The sequence below is a fragment of the Petromyzon marinus genome, chromosome 15, assembly GCF_048934315.1.
Source record: "Petromyzon marinus isolate PM22_M1 ecotype Great Lakes invasive population chromosome 15, UKy_Petmar_22M1.pri1.0, whole genome shotgun sequence".
NCBI classification, from domain to species: domain Eukaryota; kingdom Metazoa; phylum Chordata; class Hyperoartia; order Petromyzontiformes; family Petromyzontidae; genus Petromyzon; species Petromyzon marinus.
In genome coordinates, this window is record NC_133681.1 from 12,838,970 (window position 1) to 12,864,397 (window position 25,428).

A 25,428-nucleotide genomic window follows, 5' to 3' on the forward strand; every position below is an offset into this window, starting at 1 on the left:
CGGTATACATCCGTATGGGTGGCTTTCCTGTAGACAGAATGTCCCATTGAGCCATCTGGTCTCTTTTCGATTAAAACATCCAAGAATGGTAACTTGCCATCTTTTTCCACCTCCATGGTGAATTTGATGGCTGGGTGTATGAAATTGATGTGGTTGAGGAGTTGGTTCAGAGCTGGTCGGCCATGTGGCCAGATGACGAACGTGTCATCTACGTACCTCTTCCACAAGGACGGACGTAGAGTGGATGCCTGGATGGCATCTGTCTCAAAATTTTTCCATGAAAATATTGGCTACAACTGGAGATAAGGGAGAACCCATTGGGGTACCTTCAACTTGCTTGCAGAATGTTCCATTCCTAGGTGAAGTGTTGGTGTTTACCAAAGTTCCTGTGCTTGACACCATTGCAACCTTTGAAGATTTGGTCCAACAAGGACTGAATGCTGATGTACCGGCCCTGGTGAGACACTGCCTCACCAACACTTACTTCACCTGGAACGGAACAGCAATGGAACTGTTCTCAGCATCCACAACTGCCCGCTCTCAAGAATGAGAAGGCTCAATCGCAACCTTCGGAGAGCCGAGCGGCGCTGCGAGGATGAGCTACGGTCGCCGACTGCCGCGGAGATGAAAAATGCATCGGCAGCCCGCAATCACAAAGCACGCTTTGAAACCGTGGGGGAAAAAAAAAAAAAATCACTCGCAATGCACTTCTAAAGGGGAAGATTGGCAACCTGATCTCCAAGCCCCAGGATGAGGTCTGCAGATTTCCTGAGCATTTTTGTGAGGTCTTGGGGGAGGAGGAACTTGCTCAGCCCAAACAACAGCATAGGAACGGGGTGGGAGAGAGCTGGAGGAGGGGTGGGGGGGGCTGACCGTGTGGGGATGGGGGAGGGGGTGACTAAGTATCAACGGATGGGAATACTGAGCTCGTGTGTGTGTATGTACTCCTATGTGTGTTGTGTATGGACGCAGGAGTAAACACATTTGCATATGCACGTACATAAGTGCGTGGAGTACGGTACATATGTGAATATACGCAGGTGCACGCACGTTTGTTATCGTGACTTTGTCCATGTGAGTCAGTGTGCATACGTGCGTGCAAGCATTTGTGCGCCCGTGTGTGGATACGTGAATGTGTGCGTGTGTGGACACGTGAATGTGTGAACGCGTGTGTGTGTGCGTGTGTGCATTTGTGCGTGTATGTGTGGACACGTGAATGTGTGAACGCGTGTGTGTGTGCGTGTGTGCATTTGTGCGTGTATGTGTGGACACGTGAATGTGTGAACGCGTGTGTGTGTGCGTGTGTGCATTTGTGCGTGTATGTGTGGACACGTGAATGTGTGAACGCGTGTGTGTGTGCGTGTGTGCATTTGTGCGTGTATGTGTGGACACGTGAATGTGTGAGCGCGCGTGTCACCGTGCACGCGCTTTGCTGCTCCATACCAGCAGCTCGGAGTTGCCCAGGCGGTCGAGCTTGAGAGACTGGATGCGGGAAATGTGCACTCCCATTTCCCGGTGGATGCCCGAGCACTCGATGCACGTCAGCACTCCCAGGTTGGTGGACAGCCACGTTGGGTCTGCGCGCCACACGGTTGACCGCGCGTGAGCAAAACCACCGGCGCGGACCGCGTCAACGGCTCGAGACGCGACGATATCCTGACGACCACGACTAACCGTATTGTCCACGTTATAAGGGCAGGCACGTTTCCCCCCCCCCTGTATTTTAAGGGAACATTTAGGATAATAATATTAACAATGATAAATCTTGACTTAAAGCTTTCGTCACAGCAGGAATTCATATTCTTTGGGTCTTTCGGTAATGTCACGTAGATGGGTTTAAAGAAAATAACAAAAAAAATAACAACAAAAAACTGCGACGTTTCGATTGCAACACAAGCGGTCGTCAGCAGGAAAATGGGGGTTAGCTTCTAAAGACATGAATGCTGATGTACCGGCCCTGGTGAGACACTGCCTCACCAACACTTACTTCACCTGGAACGGAACATTCTACAAACAAGTTGAAGGTACCCCAATGGGTTCTCCCTTATCTCCAGTTGTAGCCAATGTTTTCATGGAAAAATTTGAGAGAGATGCCATCCAGGCATCCACTCTACGTCCGTCCTTGTGGAAGAGGTACGTAGATGACACATTCGTCATCTGGCCACATGGCCTACCAGCTCTGAACCAATTCCTCAACCACATTAATTCCATACACCCAGCCATCAAATACACCATGGAGGTGGAAAAGGATGGCAAGTTACCATTCTTGGATGTTTTAATCGAAAAGAGACCAGATGGCTCAATGGGACACTCTGTCTACAGGAAAGCCACCCATACGGATGCCTACCTAAAACCTGACTCCCACCACCATCCATCCCAGAAGAATTCCCTCATCAAAACTCTACACCACAGAGCTCGATGTATTTCTGACCATCATCACCTAGCCGTTGAACTGGAACATGTACACCAAGCTCTCAAGATGAATGGTTATTCAGACTACACAATCTGTATAGCTATCACCCCTACCGTTGGTAAAGAACCATCTGAGGATCCAATCAAAACCATCACCTTGTCATACATAGCAGGGGTCACCAAAGAGATTTCCAAAATCATGAGAAAACACAAGATCCAAGTTCGATTTAACACAGGACATAAAATTCGTGATCTGATCCCATCTGTGAAAGATGTGATTCCTGACATGCAATACCCCGGCCTCTACAAACTAAGCTGCGTCTGTGGCAGCAGTTACATTGGGGAAACTAAGCAACATGTCTCGGACCGTGTTCGTGAACAGAAGGCAGATCTGAAACACGGTAGGACCAATACCTCAGCCGTGGCTGATCATTGTTTTAATGCGGTGGGCGCACACGAAATTGATTTCTCCAAGACGAAGGTACTTTGCAAACCCACTGGCTATCAACACAGATTAGTTCATGAAGCCATCCATATATATAGACACAGACACAATTTCAACCGAGAAGATGGGGACAAACTGAGCAATCATTGGAAGGACGTCATCAACCAGTTTAAGTCATAACTGGCTGTTATATTCCCATCCTACCACCTTCCGATGTTAGTTGTTATTTTCGGCTCTCTGATATTTTACATGAACAGATTAAATTCCCCACTAACCAACCTCGCGCGTGCCATCCTCGAGGTTGCTGCTTCACGATCTGCCATTAACATGCTAATCTCTCACATTAACATAGCCACCTTGGCACGCTCGCCGTGGAGGATGCTCGGCGATCTCCCATTAACATGCTAACCTCTCACATTAACATAGCCACCTCAGTGAGCTCGCCGTGGAGGATGCTTGGCGATCTGCCATTAACATGCTAATCGCTAATCTCTCACATTAACATAGCCACCTTGGCACGCTCGCCGTGGAGGCCACTCACCAATCTTACATTAACATGCTAATTTTTACCTGGCAGACCTTTGATTGGTGGAAAACCCACCACCGCCGCAGTCGCCGCCCACCACTTACATTAACATTAGCTGCCCCGCCCATGCTGCTGATATTTGGGCAACGCCCATTTCAAACCTTTATAAACAGTTTGCCTTTAGAAGCTAACCCCCCTTTTCCTGATGACGACCGCTTGTGTTGCGACCAAAACTTCGTAGTTTTTTAAACATTTTCTTTGAACCTATCTACGTGACTTTACCGAAAGACCCAAATAATATTAATAATTGACATTTATAAGGCGCAATTCATCCAGGAATCTCAGTGTGCCATGCGAGAAGTTACAAAATATTAATACTAAAAGGTAGTCTGGAGCCCACTGATCATACATGGGAAGTGTAGGCCAGCTGAAACAGTTGGCCTACACTTATAAAACAGCTAAACGGGGCGAGTGATCTTGCCTGTCTAACCACGAGTAGCAGGGTGTTCCAGTCTTGCATCTTATAATCCACCAGGTCTGTGTGTCTGTGTATGGCCAAAGTTGTAGAACTTATTGATACTGGAGTGCGTCTTACTTTCCCGAGTGTCACGTAATCCGGAGAATACGGTAACATTACGACTATTCCTACGTGTGTTGTGTTTGGCGTTCTTGACTCGGGTGTGAAATGCTAAAATACAATTTGTAAAGAGTCCTGTGGATGGTGCCAATAGGGGAGGAATGGTGCCATAGTAGTTATCCCACTGCGCTACGAATCTGATGACTTGAGTTCTATTCCTGGCCACAGCTAAACATCAGTGGTGTGATAAGAAAATGTATTTATGATTAAAATTATAACACCAGCAAGATGAATGTAACAAAATGAGATTCAGCTCGAATTAAATACCAAAAAAAATTGTATATGTACAACCCTTTTTGTCAATCGACAGCCTCCCAAGCCGGGTGATTATTTGACTATACTTCACCACGCTGGTCAGTGCGTGTTGGTGAAGGCAAAGGCAGACTGATGGGGAGAGCTCTCACCATCCACGCCGCTACCATGTGCCAGTATAGTATCGTACTTCTTGTCCGGTAGTCGCGTGCTACAGCTGCGAATATTTAAAACACAACCCCCTGAATTTAAAATAGCACGACAATAAATTTGTTTTTTTCTTCTTTGGTTCTTTCGGTAAAGTCACGTAGAATGAGAATAAAATAATAAAATAACACAATAAAATTCTCACGACGTTTCGGCCACAACGCAAGCGGCCATCTTCAGGTGAAAGGTACAGAACTGTCGGGACGACAGAGCTTCAATGAACGATGTTAAGATTCGTAAAGACTTTTAAGCTGGTTGGGAGAAGTGAGGCACCTTGACAAAGGGGTTTACATATCAATAGCTGAGGAATTAGCTTGTGACTGGTCACGGAAATGGCTATGTTAAAGTCAAAACCTACACATCCACAGAGGCAACTAGTAATTTAGCATTGAAATAGCTAAGGGATTAGCTTGTGACTGGTCACGGAAATGGCTATGTTAAAGTCAAAACCTACACATCCACAGAGGCAACTAGTAATTTAGCATTGAAATAGCTAAGGGATTAGCTTGTGACTGGTCACAGAAATAGATGTTAAAGTAAAGGCCTACACATCCACAGAGCTTCAATGAACGCTGTTAAGATTCGTAGAGACTTTTAAGCTGGTTGGGAGAAGTGAGGCACCTTGACAAAGGGGTTTACATATCAAATAGCTGAGGGATTAGCTTGTGACTGGTCACGGGAATGGCTATGTTAAAGTCAAAACCTACATATCCACAGAGGCAACTAGTAATTTAGCATTGAAATAGCTAAGGGATTACCTTGTGACTGGTCACAGGAATGGCTATGTTAAAGTCAAAACCTACACATCCACAGAGGCAACTAGTAATTTAGCATTGAAATAGCTAAGGGATTAGCTTGTGCAAATAACTGAGGGATTAGCTTGTGACTGGTCACGGAAATGGCTATGTTAAAGTCAAAACCTACACATGTACTTATTTTAGGCTGAGCTGACCTAGTAGACCCAGAATTGGTCCAGATAATCACCGTTGATGTCAGATGTGGCCGGGAATTGAATTCGGGTCGTTGAGCTCGTAGCGCAGGGTGCTAATCGCTGCACCACTGCTCAATCCTGACTCTCACGCAAACACAGCCACAGCCAGACAGACACACTGACAGACATATTCTTGGTTCTTTCGGTAAAGTCACGTAGAAGGAAACAAATTTTCTTGCTGTGGTTTTCACACCTGATGATGATTGCTTGTGTTGTAGTCGAAACGTCGTGATAATTTTATTGTTTTATATATTTTCAAAATAATTTTATTGTTTCCCTTCTACGTGACTTTACCGAAAGAACCAAGAATATGAATCCCTGCAGTCACGAAAGCTTTAAATCAAAATTTACACTGACAGACACTCAAGACAAAGATCCCCCCCTATCGCCTAAACATGCTATGATGGCCGACACGGCACACAAGGGGCTCAGTGGCCAAGCACCACGCCCGGCTGCCTTCGTCTCCCCAGTGGCGATGTTTACCCATTGCACCAGGTACTCATTTGAGGCTCAGTCGACCTAGGGTAGGCCCAGGACCAGTTCAGATGATCATCAGCGATTTTGGCCCTGAGCGAGAATCGAACTTTGGTCGCCAAGTTCATAGCGCAGCGTGCTAACCGCTAGACTACTGCTCCCCATCAGATGCACGCACACATTCTTGTTCAACAACGTCTGAACTGTGATTACAGGGCTGGGCCTCACCGGGTGCGGAGCAGTCGCAGCACATGTTGTTGCCGGGCAGCCGCTGCACGTCCAGGATGATGGCCTTGGTGAGGTCATCGGCGCTGCTGCCCTCCACGTAACCACCACCGACGCCTCCACCGCTGTCGTTGAAGAACTCCTTGTTGAGCGCCTCCTCCTTCCCGTTCACCAGCACCTGGATCCAGCTGCTCGCAGAGTGGGGCAGGGTGCAGGGGGGCACAGCGCATGGGTTAAAAACAAGAGGCTGAGAATGGAGTGTGCATTAAACACAAAACGCGAACCTACACACGCTACAATGCCGTCTGGGGGGGCTCGCTTGAGCTCCCTCTAGTGCAGGCAAGTGGCAGCACCTTTAATAACCACCTATACAGCAGGCACCTACGCAGGGAATGGCGCCCGATATCCGCACATCTCAGACGCTAAGCAGAGCAGTGCCTACAGAGTGCTTGGATGGCCACTGCCATGCGTGAAAATTGAAGTCTTAGGCTGCTATGGGGCTATGTTGTCGGCAGAGGGCAGTGTATGCCATGACGTGAATTGCTTCATTCTAAATCTTGACTTAAAGCTTTCGTGACTGCAGTAATTCATACTCTTTGGGTCTTTCGGTAAAGTCACGTAGATAGGTTCAAAGAAAATAACAAAAAAACAACATAAAACTACGACGTTTCGACCACAACACAGGCGATCGTCCTCAGGAAGAAAAAAGAGACAAACACTCACTTGTTTTTTCTTCCTGATGACGATCGCTTGCGCGGTGGTCGAAACGTCGTAGTTTTTTTGTTATTTTCCTTGAACCCATCTACGTGACTTTACCGAAAGACCCAAAGAGTATGCTTCGGAATGAATTTGTCTTTTCAGCATGGACTCTAACCAGCATAACAATCAAATCAAATGAATAAATTAAAAGACAAACACTCACTTCAAGCAGTCCAGCTCATCTTCGGCCTGGAAGTGATATGTCCTGTTGTCTGCAGAAATAAAAATAAGACAACGCCATTTAGAGGCAAGCAACTCAACCATATAAGCATCTATTGGCACACAAAAACACTGAACAAAATACTATCCCTCTGCCATGCTGGGTGGTAATTTCCATAGGAGCTGGATGTCATACAGTACAATACCAGTTGGATTTATTTGGCATCTGATTTTGACCAAATGTCAAGACGCTGTACAGAACCAGTTCGCAGATTTGTTTTAGGGAGTAAGGCAGTCAATCAATCATAGCCAGGGTAAAAAGGAGGGTCTTGAGCAAGGACTTCACCAGGGGCATGGCGCTGACAGCACAGTGGGCTGGGGGGAGTTCCTGACCACGGGGGCAGCAGAGGAGGTGGCAGCAGAGGAGAGTGAGTGACCTCTCACCGAGTGAAATTTAGAATGGGAGCGGAGAATCTGTGAAGGGGAGTCGAGTGGGATGAAAGGGGGGAGGTCGGAGGGTGTGTGGAGGGTAGTAGAGTGGGATGAGAGGTAGGAAGGGGCTGGAGGATCTAGAAGACAGTGAGCGTGATCTTGGAATCCGTGTGGGATTGGATTGGGATCCGGTGGAGCAACTGGAGTGTTTGGCTAAACGGGGACCCGTTTATGGGTGCGGCTGAGGAGTGGCAACTTACAGGAGAAGAGGTCGAAGCATTTCTTCTCGTCCAGGCACGGCTTCACCTGGCAGGTGAGCAGGTTCAGCTTGGCAGGCGGCTGGTTCGCCTGACGTGCGCACAAAGACAAAGACCCCCCCCCCCCCCCCCCCGTATAGCCTTTAACAGATTGTTGGGGCAAGTGCTGTTAGCGAGCACCTAGGAAGAAGGCCGGCACGGCACAGGAGGAGGTGGGTGGCCAGCACCATGCCCCGCCACCTTTTTTTTCTCCTCGTGGCGATGTTTACACACTGCACCAGGGTACTCATTTGAGGCTGAGTCGACCTAGGGGAGGGCCAGGATCAGTTCAGATAATCGTCACTGGTGTTGGCCATGAGCGGGAATCAAACTCAGATCATTGGGTTCGTAGCGCAGTGCGCTAACCACGACACTACCGCTCCCCACGTGTGCACACACAAGCACACACAAGCATCCTCATAAAGATATATTTCAGCTCTATAGCCTCATAAATGATCATTGAATTTGGCCTGTTGTTTATTTAGTATTTAAGTGGATAGCCTATTTTTTTTATTTACCTTGCTACAATCTCAAGACTATAATTCTTGTACGTGTATCTGCCAAACTCACTCTTAGAGCTGGGCAAGGCCTACTAAAATTCATGCGAGAAACCATATTCCTGTGATATTACTGTGTGCTCATTGGTTACCGGCTGAAAGACCATCCACTCGCTCGACACTTGAGAGCTTTTATATCCACAGATTGGCTGCACAGCATCAATCAATCAGAGCTCAGTGCTCTTGACACCGGCATTTTGAACCCAATGAGTCACCCTTTAATCGAGCACGTTGATTACACACACACACACACAGAGAATGGGACGTAGGTTCCATATCGGCCCTTACCGTGGCATGCGAGATGGTGAGGTATGCACCCTTCACGGCGCACTTCCGTCTCTGCCAAACCTTCCGTATCCTGTAAGAGCCGAGGTTAACAAGTCGCATCAATTGGCCAAGGACACCATATCGATCACACGGGCATGGCTCATGTAGCTGGGAGAGTGAAATGGCATTCAGTCTCTCATAATCACACGCTCGACTTCTATACTGGTAAACGAACAGAATTTAAAACAAACTGAAAGAACCCAGCAGTTAGGAGGGGCCTTCACCAACCCATAAGAAACACGTGTACAATTTTGCAATGCGAGCTTTTATAAAAATCCTTAATTTAGTTTATTCTCCAAGTGATATTAAAATTGTGCTATGGTTATCCAGATTAGTTTTTCACTCAATTTTGCATATGAAAACTGCCTGGATTCGAACCTAGGGTCTCAGTGGTGCTGGTTCAGTGCACAAACGCAGTGTTAACCTGGAATATTGAACTTTTGTGAATGCACTGCTGGACGAGGGCCTAACCTCGCCACGTGGGTTGTGGGGATTAATTTGACCATTATTCGGCAGGTTGCTCAGTGTGGGTTGGTGAAGGCGGGGAGAACAGACATCGGCGCGTAGTAAACCAACTAATTTTCCTGATGCTGCCCACAACGTAGTCTTGTGACCTAACCACACAGAATGCTCCCAATCTCGTCAGCTCTCAGAAGTTAAGCAGGGTTGAGCTAAGATATAGAGCTTGGATAGGGCAACAACCATCGTGCGTAATAGAGATGCCGCAGGTCTGAGGGGCGGCGTTTCTGCAGCGATGCCGCACTAAATCGGCGCGCTGGGCCACACGCTCACGAAGGAAGACATAACAAAACAAACAATAACCTTTACTTAAGAAAGTTATTTTTGAATAATGTTTTCAAATTGCGTGTTGTTGACAAGCCGAAGAACCAGGCGGCCGACAATCCTGCACACACACGTGCTCAGGGGCCGTGCTAGCGCCCTTCTAAATACGTTGACTTGGCAAGAAGGCCAGCCCTCTTATTCTAACTGCACTCGGACGCAACTTCCAACGCCTTGCTGTGGTCTGGACTCCACGTTACCCAGGTCAGAGGGCATCCTCCTGTTATTCTAGAAACGCATCCCAAAGGAAAACAGAGAGGTCTAAATATAGCGGGCAATTTATTGAAGGAGGTCGATGGCTCCGAGAACAGTGGTGTAGAGCCGGGGATTTTGGAAGTAGATTTCCGAGAAAAAGTCAACACTTAAAGGTGGGGAGGGCGGCAGTAAATGGCGCTGTGATGTGGAATGACTGAGCTCAATTTGGGAGTGGCGGTGACGTGCGTGCACACAACGTGCACGCACATGCACGCTGGCGAACGTGCATGCGAATATGCGGAAAAACAAGCGGCACAAAGAATGGCAGCTGCAGACTTGGATGCACGCGCAGACAAAGGGGTCACGTCCAGGCACCTATAGGCATAGTCGAGTAAGAATTTAAGCACCTGACACAAAAACAGCCGCAATGATGGACATTTCAATGTGTACAATGATATACAAAAGCGCACACGCTAACACGCATTCTCGTGCACATATGCACTCTCACACACTCAAAAGAAAAACACACAAATACGTGCAAAGATGAACACACACAAGTGAGGATTTGAATAAGGCACACACTCATACATATACAAGAAGCCTATTTTATGTTTTTCAGGCTATTGGGGTAAGTGATGTTAGTGAGGACCAATTATGGTGAATATTACACACCGAGAAAGGACGAGTGTGCAGACGATACAGAAAATATATTCGAAGTGAGCGAGTGGATAAGGGTGTGGGGGCGTAAGTGAGTTAGTGAATTGGTGAGTGGCTAGAAGTGCGAGTAGGGGAGTGAGTGAGTGAGAGAGTGAGAGAGTGAGTGAGTTGGTGGGTGTGTGGGTTGGGGGCTGAGTGGGTAAAAGAATCAGAGCGAGTGAGCTGGTGGGTGATTGTGCAAGTGCGAATTGCATGGGTTGGTGACCGAGTGAGCATGAGGCTTTGTGTTTGCCTTACCCATCGCTCTTCTTGAGCAGGAAGCCCGTCTTCTCATTGCCAAAGTTCTTGTTGCTCTGCAGCTGATGCAGGTTGTATCCGGCCAACTTTGCTTGCGACTCCTGTGCACACGGACAGCGATCCGTGAATTGGCATCAGCCGGGACCATATGCCCACAAACACAAACATTTGTCCGCCTTTGTCTGACCAGTGTTGTTATTAAGCGCCTATAAATAAAGTTGGGAACCAACCGTGGAGTGAACTTAGCACGGCAATGTTGCATCTTAGAAATCAGGCGTAGAAAGATTCAACCCCATCCCCTGCCAAACCGCCCACCCCCACCCACTCCGAGTGATTCAATATGAAATTAACTGTTATGATTCAGGGTAAGGATTCGATTCTAGAATGCATGTTTTTGTTCTGTCATGTTTCTATTGTAGTCTGTATCATTTGTTTTGTCTTGGTATGTTCCACCAATCTATTATAATTGATTATATATCAAACGCCCAATTTGACACGCCGATCTTGTAGGTGAGGATCAAGTTGTAAAACGATTAATTTTGTATGTCTACGAGTTCACAGCATTTCTGTTTGTGCATTGCTGGTATGAGATCGGTCATTATTATGAAGGGCGCACAATGGGACAAATGATGCGAGCGGGGCATACGTTGGGGCATGCAAAACGCGTACAGGCTTTCGCGACCAATGCAATATGATTCATAATTAATCTTCGGATCATAACCGTGCAAATAAAATGCGCGTTGTCAACCCTCTTCCACCCGGCTCAGCCAATTAAGAACACTGTCACATGAACAAACGTGCCAATCTATTACTGCTTCTAAACTATACAAATGTTATTTTACCAGTTAAAGCTCACTGAGCTATATAACTCTTTTTCAGAAGCGACGTGGCCACAAATGATAGTCCATGGAAATATATTGCAGCCAATTACACTAAACGCACATTCCTTCTGAATGTGGAGGGAAATACTGGAAGACACGGAGAAAAATCCACGCAATCACCACAAAGAGAACATGCAAACTCCAAATATACAGGCGTCAGGTTCGGGATCAAACTCACGACCTCCTGCATACCAGGCGAGGAAGTTAATATCCCAGCACTGGTGGGTGTTGCCAACTACACAGGTGGCAAACGCACGGCACCGGCTCACCTCTCGAGACTCCCTGGGCATGGCTGTCTTGAGCACGTCTCGGAGCACGCACAGCTGGTTCCTCTCCTCGTCCTGCATCTGCGTCACCTGCCGTGCAACGCCAAGGGCAGGAGACGCAAAGCATCGCCCACTTAACCTTACACAATGGGGCCTGGGGAACCTCATCCTCACCGAGGGATGGACGGGACTGTCAAATGCCTCTTGGCGGGGTAACCACGCGTTGCAGGCACGCCTCGGTCGAGGCTGTCACTGACTGTCAATCGCACCTCGAATTAGCACGGTTTGCTACGTACGGTGCGACAGAAGTTCAACATACGTACAAGAGGCCCTTGCATCGCATGCCAAAACTGCAAGAAAAGTGTTGGTTTTAATTTCGAAAATATTCCCCTCGGGTATCTGATTCGTGTAGTGTGGCGACGATGCTCGCAGTTTCAAATAAATATTTTTTGCGGCTGTTTCGAAGCGGTAGGTCCTCATGTGGCCACAGGTCGCATGAAATTAAGTCATTGGCTATAGGTTCCCCACCTATGTTAAAAAACATAGGCGCAAGTACAGTACTATTAGCAAGCATCTCTTAAGGCCAGTATAGCATACGGCTCAGGGGGCAAACTGAATCTAAGACTGAGTCAAACTGGATGAGGCCCAGGACCGGTTTAGATACCATCCACCAATGATGTTATCCATGGTTGGGACTCGAACTTAAGTTTCCAGAATCAGTGCAATATGTGAACTGATACACCACACAAAAGACAGAGATCCCCCATATAGCCTTAACAGACTGTTGGGGCAAGTGCTGTTAGCGAGCAGCACCTAGAGTGAGGGAAAAAAGTATTTGATCCCCTGCTGATTTTGTACGTTTGCCCACTGACAAAAAAATGATCAGTCCATAATTTTAATGGTAGGTTTATTTGAACAGTGAGAGACAGAATAACAACAACAAAATCCAGAAAAACGCATATCAAAAATGTAATGAATTGATTTGCATTTTAATGAGGGAAATAAGTATTTGACCCCTCTGGAAAACATGACTTAGTACGTGGTCGCAAAACCCTTGTTGGCAATCACAGAGGTCAGACGTTTCTTGTAGTTGGCCACCAGGTTTGCACACATCTCAGGAGGGATTTTGTCCCACTCCTCTTTGCAGATCTTCTCCAAGTCATTAAGGTTTCGAGGCTGACGTTTGGAAACTCGAACCTTCAGCTCCCTCCACAGATTTTCTATGGGATTAAGGTCTGGAGACTGGCTAGGCCACTCCAGGACCTTCATGTGCTTCTTCTTGAGCCACTCCTTTGTTGCCTTGGCCGTATGTTTTGGGTCATTGTCATGCTGGAATACCCATCCACGACCCATTTTCAATGCCCTGGCTGAGGGAAGGAGGTTCTCACCCAAGATTTGACGGTACATGGCCTCGTCCATCGTCCCGTTGATGCGGTGAAGTTGTCCTGTCCCCTGAGCAGAAAAACACCCCCAAAGCATAATGTTTCCACCTCCATGTTTGACGGTGGGGATGGTGTTCTTGGGGTCATAGGCAGCATTCCTCCTCCTCCAAACATGGCGAGTTGAGTTGATGCCAAAGAGCTCCATTTTGGTCTCATCTGACCACAACACTTTCACCCAGTTGTCCTCTGAATCTTTCAGATGTTCATTGGCAAACTTCAGACGGGCTTGTATATGTGCTTTCTTGAGCAGGGGGACCTTGCGGGCGCTGCAGGATTTCAGTCCTTTACGGCGTAGTGTGTTACCAATTGTTTTCTTGGTGACTATGGTCCCAGCTGCCATGAGATCAATGACAAGATCCTCCCGTGTAGTTCTGGGCTTATTCCTCACTATTCTCATGATCATTGCAACTCCACGAGGTGAGATCTTACATGGAGCCCCAGGCCGAGGGAGATTGACAGTTCTTTTGTGTTTCTTCCATTTGCGAATAATCGCACCAACTGTTGTCACCTTCTCACCAAGCTGCTTGGCAATGGTCTTGTGGCCCATTCCAGCCTTGTGTAGGTCTACAATCCTGTCCCTGACATCCTTGGAGAGCTCTTTGGTCTTGGCCATGGTGGAGAGTTTGGAATCTGATTGATTGATTGCTTCTGTGGACAGGTGCCTTTTATACAGGTAACAAGCTGAGATTAGGAGCACTCCTTTTAAGAGTGTGCTCCTAATCTCAGCTTGTTACCTGTATAAAAGACACCTGCGTGCCAGAAATCTCTCTGATTGAGAGGGGGTCAAATACTTATTTCCCTCATTAAAATGCCATTCAATTTATAACATTTTTGACATGCGTTTTTCTGGATTTTGTTGTTTTTCTGTCTCTCACTTTTCAAATAAACCTACCATTAAAATTATAGACTGATCATTTCTTTGTCAGTGGGCAAATGTACAAAATCAGCAGGGGATCAAATACTTTTTTCCCCCACTGTATGAAGGCCGGCACAGCACACGAGGGGATGGGTGGCCAGTACCACGCCTGACTGCCTTTTTCCCCCCAGTGGCGATGTTTACACACCACCTCAGGTACCCATTTGAGGCCGAGTCGACCTAGGGGAGGCCCAGGACCGGTTCAGATAATCGTTACTGGTGTTGGCCACGAGCGGAAATCGAACCCGGGTTGCTGGGTTTTTGGCGCAACGCGCTAATTGTTACACTACCACCATGCAGCCTTCTATACGGTTAGCAAATGTAGAGCTAGCCTTTCAGTTCATATAGCTGCTATCACTACAGCTTACAAATCAAAAAGACAAAAAAGATCAAACACAGGGAATCAGCGAACCTCACGGTTTACACATTAGCACTTGAGCTTCAAAGGCAGAGCAGCAAGGCTTAGTTTGATTGCAGCTAACAAATTCATATTATTTCACGGTATTAACAGAATATTGGAAATTCATTCCCCACGCATGGCCTTCCATTCGCAGCATTATTACGAGTGCCACATTTGTTTAAGATTGAATGCAGCAATTTTCTCAATAAAAAAAACGTGTTTTTACAGCTCACACCGTGTCCATGGCAGCCGTGCTGTAAAACTCGGTTAACTAAGCTGTCCCACGTATGGATTTTTACAAATAAATAACATTCATTGGGTGCATGCTTTGAGAAGTAGATGCTCGTTTCACCAGCGTGCAGTCTCCCGTCTGCTCTGTCCACGCGGGGAGGTGGCCAGGGTAAACAGGGTGGGTATGAAGATCGAGCGACGAAATGGATCGGTGAGAGACAAGAGTTCTTGGGTTTGACTTCATCAACACGTACCAGCATTAGCTGTGCCAAGCGAGTCCTTTTTTTTTGTTTTGTTCACATTGTGCAGTAATACCCCGGTTTACTTCGGGGATGCGATCCTGAAAGGTGCGATGCCGAATATCGAAACGCCACAAATCGAAGCAATTAAGAGGGGGTGAGTGGAAGCGAAGGCCGAGGTGATGGATACGAGAAAGGATGGATGATGCTGTCAGCGACGTAAGTGTGGGTTGTGGCAACGGAAATCAGATAGTGGCGTTAATAAAGTAACAACGTATTTGCGAAACGACGTAAAAGGGGGAGACGTAAATTGGGGCATTACTGCAGTACAAAATTGTGGATAAATGTTCAACTAGGTTGTCTAAATATACTGACCTGCAAATTACACCAAGTAGATTTGTACCAACATACAAGCCAGTTTCCGGAAGAATACGTGTTGACGCCAATGTTCACATTCATTACAAATAGCACATACAAGCTCGTGTGCTGCACATACGCCTCGTGCGGGAGAAGAAACGAGGTTTCTGAAATCAGGTAAACCGCAGTTATCTTCCGGAAGAAGATAAGTTGTTTTTGTGTTGTTGTTCTTCTCTGGAATAAAGTAGCGAAGGCAGATCCCACACACGAGTGGGGAAATGTCAGGAAGAGGAAGAAAGCTCATTTGGGCCCCCCCCCCTCGTCACACGGCGTCACAAAAAGTCAGACCCCCCCCTCAAATATGACGTCACAAAGCTCTGCCCCCCCCCCCAAAAACCATATTTCCATTTTGAAAATAAAACATGCTTCAAATCGCTTTAGACTATTGTCATTGTAGTGCGTGTTTAATGCGGCGCTGCACTCTGATGTTGTAGGAGTGTTGTTATAATAATTCTATATTCATTTAAAGTTGCGCATTTTAATGTGACGTCACATTTCTCAAACACCCCCCCCCCCCCACTCGTCACAAAAACGAGGCAGACAATTCCAACGGGAAGGTAGAAACGTAAACAATTGTTGAATTCATTTGGGATCTCAAATAACAACAATAAATGTACTTGCTTGGGAAGTTGCGCGGTGGGGGCAATTGCTGCAAGCCTACAATCACATCATGTAATGTAGTAATATAGTAGTAGTAATAATAGTAATCGGGAATCAGCTATGAGCATGCAGAGACAATTCCATCATCAATGGGATTGTTCAAACGTCCAATTGTAGTGGGCACGCTGTGCCCGGAAGAGTCGTGAACCTCAGTGAAGCTTTCCTGAGTCAACAAGTTTTGTCGAGTCAAGTTTATTTGTATAACCAGGTGGTGAGAACTCAAAGACGCCCGGATGCATCTCATTTCCAAGAGTAACCTGGGTCACCAACATAACAAACGGAAAAATAACAAATAAAATAAAATACAGCAATGAAGTAAAACAGAAATCGGGGCAAAAACAAACCTCGCCACAACAAAGGACACTGAATTGTGAGACGCGGTCGCAATTTTGACAACTTGTTTTTGTTGCTGTACGTACGGATTCCAGCACAGTTTTGGCCTTGTCGATGTACATCTTGAATTTGTCCATGATCTTGAGACCATCTTGAAAAAAACTGTGATACCAAACAGAAAGTAGGTAGCGTGAGCTACGGGGCACGCGGTGCTGTCACGCCACGCAACTTCATGATAGGGGAAATTACCGTTTCAGCAGTATTAGCAGAAATCATCCGCCTCAACAGTGTATGGCAAAATGGTGTTTGTCATTGTGTACATGTGTGTGTGCGCGCGTGTAAATGTTAGAATGTGCGTGCATCTCTGATGCGTGTACTGGGCCACTCACTTGTACTGCGTTTGGAAATACAAGATGAAGCTGTGCATGATATCCACGCCCTTCTTGGTGTTGATGTCGTTGACCTTGATGAGATACTGCACCATCACAAGCAGAGAGGACGCAGAGAGAGGGTGCAGAATTGAGCTGTGGGATCCCCCAAGGCTCGACTGCCGCAGACCAATAGTAAAGGTGCTCTGAGATGCTGGGGCATTTAAACGCACTATAAATGCAAATCATTGTCCCAAGGTGAGCACGCGTCTGTGAAACCTCGTCCAGACAAACTGAGCACTCTAACTTATGCATTAGGCCACGAGTTATAGTTATTTTCAGTACATTAGCACATTGGCGTTTCAGATAAACTTTCACGCAGATGCTTTCAGAACGGCGACTGCCACGCTGAATAAGTAATATAAGAAAGCCTAACCCGACTCTCAAAAAATCGTTACGTACATCCTATTCTTAAGCCAATTCTTTATTGAGTATTTTGCATGTGGGAGTAAACCAGAGCATCTGGAGGATATCGAATAAATAGATGGGAGTGAAAATGTTGATGGCCAGTGAATGAGCACTTTACCAATGTATGTTCCCAAGCTGTACACTCACTTATTGATATATTAAATTACTAAAAAAAATTCCACCTATGCAGTCTACATAGACTGCTGAGGGCAAGTCCTGTCGGCAAGCACCACGCCTAGTCCCCCTTTCTCTCCCCAGTGCTGATGTTTACACAGTGCACCAGGCACTCACTCAAGGCAGAGTCGATCTTTGGGAGGCCCGGGGCAAGTTCCGATCACACTCACCACTGACATTAGGCATGGTTGGGAATCGAGCACAGGTAGCTGGGCTTGTAGTGCAGTGGATTAACCACGATAACAGCACTCCCAGAGATTCACTTAATAATCGGAATCTTTATTTATTCTGGAGGAATCTGATGAGCTATGAAGCTCTTTGCACCGATGTCCAGTAGAAGCAGGTCGACAAGTTACATAAAGAAATACAATACAGGATACAAGAGTAAAACAGAGAAAAGTTAATAAAGTAATAAATAAATCTTGACTTAAAGCTTTCGTGACTGCAGGAATTCATATGCTTGGGTCTTTCGGTAAAGTCACGTAGATAGGTTCAACTAGGCTTGTTTGTATCAACTAGGCTTGTTTGTATCAACTAGGCTTGTTTGTATCAACTAGGCTTGTTTGTGTCAACTAGGCTTGTTTGTGTCAACTAGGCTTGTTTGTGTCAACTAGGCTTGTTTGTATCAACTAGGCTTGTTTGTATCAACTAGGCTTGTTTGTATCAACTAGGCTTGTTTGTATCAACTAAGCTTGTTTGTATCAACTAAGCTTGTTTGTATCAACTAGGCTTGTTTGTATCAACTAGGCTTGTTTGTATCAACTAAACTTGTTTGTATCAACTAGGCTTGTTTGTATCAACTAGGCTTGTTTGTATCAACTAGGCTTGTTTGTATCAACTAGGCTTGTTTGTATCAACTAGGCTTGTTTGTATCAACTAGGCTTGTTTGTATCAACTAGGCTTGTTTGTATCAACTAGGCTTGTTTGTATCAACTAGGCTTGTTTGTATCAACTAGGCTTGTTTGTATCAACTAGGCTTGTTTGTATCAACTACGCTTGTTTGTATCAACTACGCTTGTTTGTATCAACTAGGCTTGTTTGTATCAACTAGGCTTGTTTGTATCAACTAGGCTTGTTTGTATCAACTAGGCTTGTTTGTATCAACTACGCTTGTTTGTATCAACTAGGCTTGTTTGTATCAACTAGGCTTGTTTGTATCAACTAGGCTTGTTTGTATCAACTAGGCTTGTTTGTATCAACTAGGCTTGTTTGTATCAACTACGCTTGTTTGTATCAACTAGGCTTATTTGTATCAACTAGGCTTGTTTATATCAACTAGGCGAGTAAACCTGGCAGGCAGTCACGAGTTTGCAAAGCAATTAAAAAAGCAATAAAGGTAAAAAAAGAGAAAAAAGATACGAATATCACGTAATCACAACACAGGCAATCACAAACAGGCTGCACACTATATTTTGGATCAAAGCCTAAGATCGGATATGTAACAAACAACCTGACGTAATTTAAAATATGTGAAGGATATTTGTTGAATATCTTCCATACGCTCAGAATAAGCAAAGCCTTCAGCAGGCACTGCAGAGATGGATTGTATTACACTTTCAAAACGTGCGTTGAACAACCAAAATGTGAGCTTGCGAGTCGCAAAATGAGATGACATCACACGGCATGTGACATGACACAATTACGTCATGGGTAGGTAAGCTCGCCCACGGCGTGTGGTGTCTTTGTCTTGGCCAAAAAGGCTGACCTTTTACTGATGTTTTTTTATTTTTTCATCACCAAGCGTCAATTAACTCCTTTTAGCAATTTGCATGCTTTGCAATAGTGTAAATCCATAACAGCAAGAATATTTAAAATACATTTTACATTTTAATTGGATGTTCTTTAACAGAGTTATCATGACCCACGTCACATACATACATACATACAGATAGACGGACAGAGGAAATGCATTACCAATTTGAACCTTAGTTGGAGTGTGCGATAATAATTATAATAAAACATCACATGCATGCCTGTAGGTGAGGGTGCATGGCTGGTTTGTTGTGCCGAGTATGTTCTTGCGCTCTTCCGAATCTGTCTCCCAGAGGAGTGAATGTGTGCAGGGCACTGATTTTTGATCCGTATTGATGTGAGCTGCGTGGGCTGAATGCCAAACTCTGCCAACTATAACCCTGCTCATGCCCCCCCCCGCCCCCCCCCCCCCCCTTGTCTGCCCAAATCTATTCTGCTGCAGTACCAACGGCTAAAATCACCGCATTCCCCATGCATTGTTCATCCTCGGGAAAACTATTTTTGAAGTGTTCTCTCGGTTATTCTGATTGCAAATCAGCTGCTGCAAGAACACAAACAACGAAGTCCGCTGTCGCAGTTTGCCGAGGGGGCAGGAGGAAGGACGTCACGTTCATCTTCATCACGTGGATGACAGCGCACGTGGGCAAAACTCGGAACAACAGCGCTCACGGGGGTCACAGCGCCCAAAAATCAAGGGGCAGCACACGTACATCAACCGTGGTATGTAGACAGGACCGACCGGTTCCATTAACCATAGTTTCACAACCTGTTAAATTGCCTATGGCCAAATCACCCTGAATAACCGTAATCTCATCAGATCTCAGAATTTTAAGCAAACTTGAGTCTCCTTAGTACATTGGTGGGAGACTGCCTGGGAATAAGAGGTGATGTAGGGGAGAGCTCCATGTTGGCAAGGAGAGGCCTCACAATAATGGATTTTTTTTTAAACTGTCTGCATAAAGCATTGAACATATGCACGGGTTATTTTGTTATTCTGGTTGTCTCCCACATAAAGCCAAACACTCAATTATGGAAATGGCAAACGTTCCAAAGCAGAATCCTGTTGAAAAACGGTTCTGAAACTTTAGTAAGGCTCCTGTGGGAAGTAAAGGGAATTACTATCATCATTATTATTATTGTAAGTTCCTTCAGATGGCTAGGACATGTCGAAGGGAAGAAAGAACACCACGCCGAAAGAAAGGTGGTGAACATGGAAGCACTCGGAGAGAGGCCGAGAGGCAGTCCGAGAGAGAGGCTGTTGGAAGTGGTGAGCCAGGGTATGAAGGACTAGCGAGTGGATGTGGAGATGGCCCAGGACAGAAATGGGTGGAGAAAGAGAACTAGGAAGGCAGACTCTACATGCCTGGGGAAAAAAATGTCAACAACAATAAAAACATTACAATTGTTATACGTTGCTATTTCAGCCAAACACTGCGGCTTTGCAGTTCCAAGGAGCGCTGCCCACCGCTCGCAAAACCTGCCAAACAGAGGCCGGAACGCAGTCTCACGACGGGGAGCAGGAGCTCGTTAAGGAACGAAGAGAACGAGAGAAGGGCAGGTGAGACCCCTGGACGGGCGAACGGATACCTCGCACATCTGCAGCTGGAACATGCGGCGCTCCTTCTCCAGGTCCTCGGCGATCTCGGCGCCCGTGATCTCGTTGCGGATCATGCCGTGCTGCCGGGCCTGCTCGCGCTTCTCTTTCTCAATTTTCAAGCTACGGGAACGGAACACGTACACGATCCGCACATTGACAACACACGCACACAAAAGATCGGCACCCCCCCCCCCCCCCCCCCCAATCAGTGAAGTCTCAAAAGACTGTTGGGGCAAGTGCTGCTAGCGAGTAACATCTATGACGGCCAGTACGGCACACGAGGGGAGTGGGTGGCCAGCATCATGCCCGACTGCCTTTGTCTCCTGAGTGGCGATGTTTAAAGCTCAAACTAAGTACTCATTTGAGGTTGAGCCGAACTACGGGAGGGCCCAGGACCAGTTCAGATGATCGTCACTGGTGTTGGCTGTGAGTGAGAAGTGAACTCGTGTCGCCGGGTTCACAAACAAATACACGTACAAATACAACACAAAAACACACGCGGCAACAACAACAGTCACAATTTTGCCACCAATAAACAACACTTCCAATAGACTTGGTCAGGGGTCAGCAAATTAAAATAAAAAATTCGGTAAAAAGCTCCATATTTTGAAGAGCTGCAATGCATGTGAATACGTGATGGTGGTCCTTATTAAATAACGTCACGAAGCAGTCCTTAAAGAGCAACATGCGGCTTCAGAGCCACAGGTTGCCGACACCTGGGCTAGGTAAACTCTTAGGCTAGATTCAGTGGCGAAGTGCTTCATATTTGGTAAATTAAAAAAAATGATCAATATACATGGGTGTAGTGAATACAAACTGAAAATAGTGATTTTTTAAAAGTAAAAAAAATATAATACAGTGATGTTTGAAATAATATTTTTTTGTGGTCGTGATAAAAACCCGTGACAACACAACAGCTTGTGTGGCCTGATTATCTAGTGTAGATGGCCTGGGATAATTCGGGAAACTGAACTGAACACGGACACATGGTCGAAACCAGGTTGGTATTTACACCCAGGTCTCACTAGAAAAATATTATTCCGATCTTAATGGGCTCTTAACTGGTTTTATATATATATCGATTTAGCTCCAGAATAAATAGCAAAATTATAGAATGCGATGAATAAACAACAATGTACTAATCTAACCACAATGAAACCAGACGACCACACTCACAATTTCGTCTCGTAGTCTTTCCAAGCCTTGTCAAACGGCTTCTTTAGTTCCTGCACATACAAGCAGAGGCGCACAGACACAACCACTGAGTACTCAGGGCAAGGGCTGTTGGCCATGTGACTCGCCCACCTCGTGTGGATAGCTACACGTTTACGTATCCTACGTATTCTCCCCCCTGCGGCAGTACACGGGAGGGGTCAACGTAAGTCAAAAGTCAATGTTCAGACAATAGGTGGGCAGTGCTTTGGCGTTGTAAAACGAACAACCCTTTTGTCAATCCGCTGCCGGAAGGGGGCCTCCGCACGGCTTGCAGGTCGACGGGGTTATTTGACCATACTTCACCGTTGCTGGTCAATGCAGGCTGGTGGCAGCGGGGAACAGAGACATCGAGGCACAGCACAATGTGCCCTCTGCTGCCCACAATGTAGCACAGCGACCTCCGATTAGCAAAGATGGCTACGTACGGTGCGAAAGAAGTTCAACATACATACAGCTCTGCAGCCGCCTATAGCAACCAGCCTATTATCAAAGTGCCTGGAATGCACCCATCTTGTCAGCCCTCGGAAGCTAAGCAGGTTGAGCCTGGATAGTGCCTGGATGAGCGGCCACCATGGTTGCCTGCCATTTACCAGGAATTTTAATTTTAATTCCACAATTAAAAGCCCTGTTATCTCTATAAGTTCGGATAAATCATGGCCGGGGGAATAACGTAGGATACATATATTCTGAAATGTAATTAAAATAATGGCTCCGTGAAAATCGTTACCATTGAAGTAAAGCTTAAAATTCTGTTTCTTACAACAAAAAAACTGTGCAAGCACATGTGTATTTATGTCTGGCCAGGATGCACGGTGGAGATGCATTATCTTGTTTACAGCTTGGTGTTGGCAAGCGACGCAGTCCCACGCTATTTTAGACTCGCGTCTAGGCCTTGGAGTCACTCGATGCGTTACAAAACACCGTACAGACAAGCGAGCTGCGGGTGTTGTTACTATCTTTAACACGTTAATGTGTATATTTTATGCGAAACTAATTTAACGAAAGAACAAAAATATGGATATAAAAAAGTGCTTTGAAAAAATAAAAAATCCGAAGTGGTTTCTCACTCAAATGAGTTTGGGGTGGCCCTCATATCCTGTTTACAGTTTTGAGATTTGGGAAAATTCACTTTTAGATTTCGAAGAAGAGTGAATCCATAGGATAAAGCGGCCACTTCCCATAAAAGTGGTCGCAAATATTATTGACCCGCGGTAAATCAAGGTCTAAGTGACCCTACGACCGGGACTTGAACTCGTAACTTTACGACAGTGAGCCATGCTACTTTACCACTGCAATTCTTGTTACTGCACTGATTTTGAGCTGTCTGCAGTCATTAGACCATAATTTGATTAATGGCAGTCCCTCTCCCCCGGCAAACAGTCAACCTCTGTGGTTTTACCAATACTTTCATTGGACAATCGCACCAGCTAATCACGAGTGGAAATGGGAATTTGTGCCGCGTTGCATTTGAGATACGCTGCCACAAGTAACTTATTAGTAATCTGTCAGTACGGCACAGTTGGATCATCCATTAGCCTCACCAGTCCATTAGGGGCCATCCATTTAGTACGTACGCATGGAGGGGGGAGGGGGGGGTTAACTCAAATGTGTACGCTTGCGTATGGGGGGTCTACTGACAATGTACGTACGCATAGGAAACGGGGGGGGGGGGCAGGGGGTGAAGCCTCGATAATAATTTGTCTACATTGGCCTTCAAATGAGCCACAGTTCAGTTTCTTCAGCTGTCAGACAACAAGTACTCCCGGGAGAAGTAGGACTGTGGTAGAGGTGTCCCTCGTGTGCCACCGTGCCCCAGACTGCCAGCTATCACGCAGCTTAGCAAAATAAGTGGCCAAGGTACGCAACTGAATTGTTTAATGCAGCCGGCGGTGGACTATTTGTTTTCTTTAACACGTCAATGTTATTAATGTTATTCATCCTTGATCGTTTCTGCGTGAATTAAATATCGGCCGTTCTATCGGTTTCGGTGGGGGGGGGGGTGCGTCAAGCATACGTACGCGGTGGGGGGGGGGTGTAAAAAGTACGCGTGCGTACATGGAAGGGTCAAAGTTTTGACAGATTTGTGCGTACGTACTAAATGGATGGCCCCTTACTGTGCAATCGGCAAGTCATTAGTGAGCGCGCCGCCCGAACCATGATTGATACAACTCGCCCGCGTCTTAATAAATCGTGCCCGCATGCGACCCGCGTCTCTCACCCCTTTCACTTCCTTGAAGTCACCCTTGAGCACGGACTCGAGCGGAAACACCAAGATGTTGGTCATGTTGCAGATCTGCGGAATAACAATCCAGGGTGACCAAGGCCCCTGTTGAGCTCGCAGAGGGCCGGCCTCCTGGCCTCTCGCTCTGTGTGCAGTAAGATAAGGCGTCGTGCACGTGCGTGGATTATGTAACGCTTTCTAGCACGCGTTTGTCCTTGGGAGCATGGATAGCAACGGTGGCGCTCGTGGAAGTTGCGTAGGAGGCAGGGCGTCCGTGGGCTCACGATGAGACAACGGGGGCTTGGTCAGTGGCTTTACTGGGGAGGGGGCGCTTCAGCTGACAGGCCCTTTAAGCACCGATTGCATCTCTACATTTTGGGAAAGCCTTTCATAAATTTGACTGTCTTTCTAAATGGTAAGTCGCTCACAGCAGCACAACGTTATTTCTAAAGTTGTGTTCCTATTATCGTGCCTGACATGCAGGCAGATGGGCAAGACAGAGCTGACGCATTTACAATTTCAACCTTAGTTGGAAAGTGTTCAAAACACTCCATTACAAGCCAAAGTGTTGGGCAATGGCTCTTCCTAAGAGCGAAGACGGAGATAAGTAAGGCAAAGGATTGTACAGTGGAATACTTCTAAAGGAGGTTCCTGTACGTTGGTAAAAACTGGACTTTGGGAATCATTGCCAACTCCCCAAAAAAAATTAAACTCATAAAATAATTAACACATTTTTATTCAGAAACTTGATTTACTGCAAAGTAACCAGTTGGGTGTTTTGAAGTATTATTTCTAAAGTAGTGAATACAATTTATTTTAAATTGAAGGAAAATAAATTCTCAGACTTTAATAACTGTTCACAACATAACACTTAGCGCTATTATGAACAGATAAATTACGGGCATTAATGTCCACGTAAGAGTATTTTAGAGTTCAATTGTGTAACTCCATTGGAGTTTGCAGACCTAGTTTCTCATGCTCGTTAACACATTCTTGACTGAATGCCAAGGCCAGAGACCAAACGTATACAATAGTCTTTGATAGCCTTATTTTATTATATATGCAGGTGGCTGTAAAGCAAGGTTTTCATGACCCAACTGAAACACTTGTGCTTCAAATATTTATTTTCCATACTTGGGAATATTTTTTTTATTCATGAG

General features: G+C 46.0%; 1 protein-coding gene across 1 annotated transcript in view; it reads right to left on the reverse strand.

Annotated features, from left to right (window-relative positions):
• The window catches only part of LOC116942678 (arf-GAP with SH3 domain, ANK repeat and PH domain-containing protein 2-like), an 87,319-nt gene that overhangs the window by 17,798 nt on the left and 44,093 nt on the right, over window positions 1-25,428 (reverse strand). The window contains exons 4-15 of the mRNA XM_032954901.2: window positions 24,266-24,340; window positions 22,009-22,058; window positions 20,823-20,952; window positions 16,863-16,948; window positions 16,560-16,635; window positions 11,839-11,925; window positions 10,689-10,789; window positions 8,661-8,730; window positions 7,780-7,867; window positions 7,092-7,140; window positions 6,173-6,357; window positions 1,444-1,577 (exon numbers count right to left, since the gene is read on the reverse strand). Coding sequence (XP_032810792.2) covers window positions 1,444-1,577; window positions 6,173-6,357; window positions 7,092-7,140; window positions 7,780-7,867; window positions 8,661-8,730; window positions 10,689-10,789; window positions 11,839-11,925; window positions 16,560-16,635; window positions 16,863-16,948; window positions 20,823-20,952; window positions 22,009-22,058; window positions 24,266-24,340 — 1,131 coding nt within the window. The remainder of the gene's footprint in view (window positions 1-1,443; window positions 1,578-6,172; window positions 6,358-7,091; window positions 7,141-7,779; window positions 7,868-8,660; window positions 8,731-10,688; window positions 10,790-11,838; window positions 11,926-16,559; window positions 16,636-16,862; window positions 16,949-20,822; window positions 20,953-22,008; window positions 22,059-24,265; window positions 24,341-25,428) is intronic.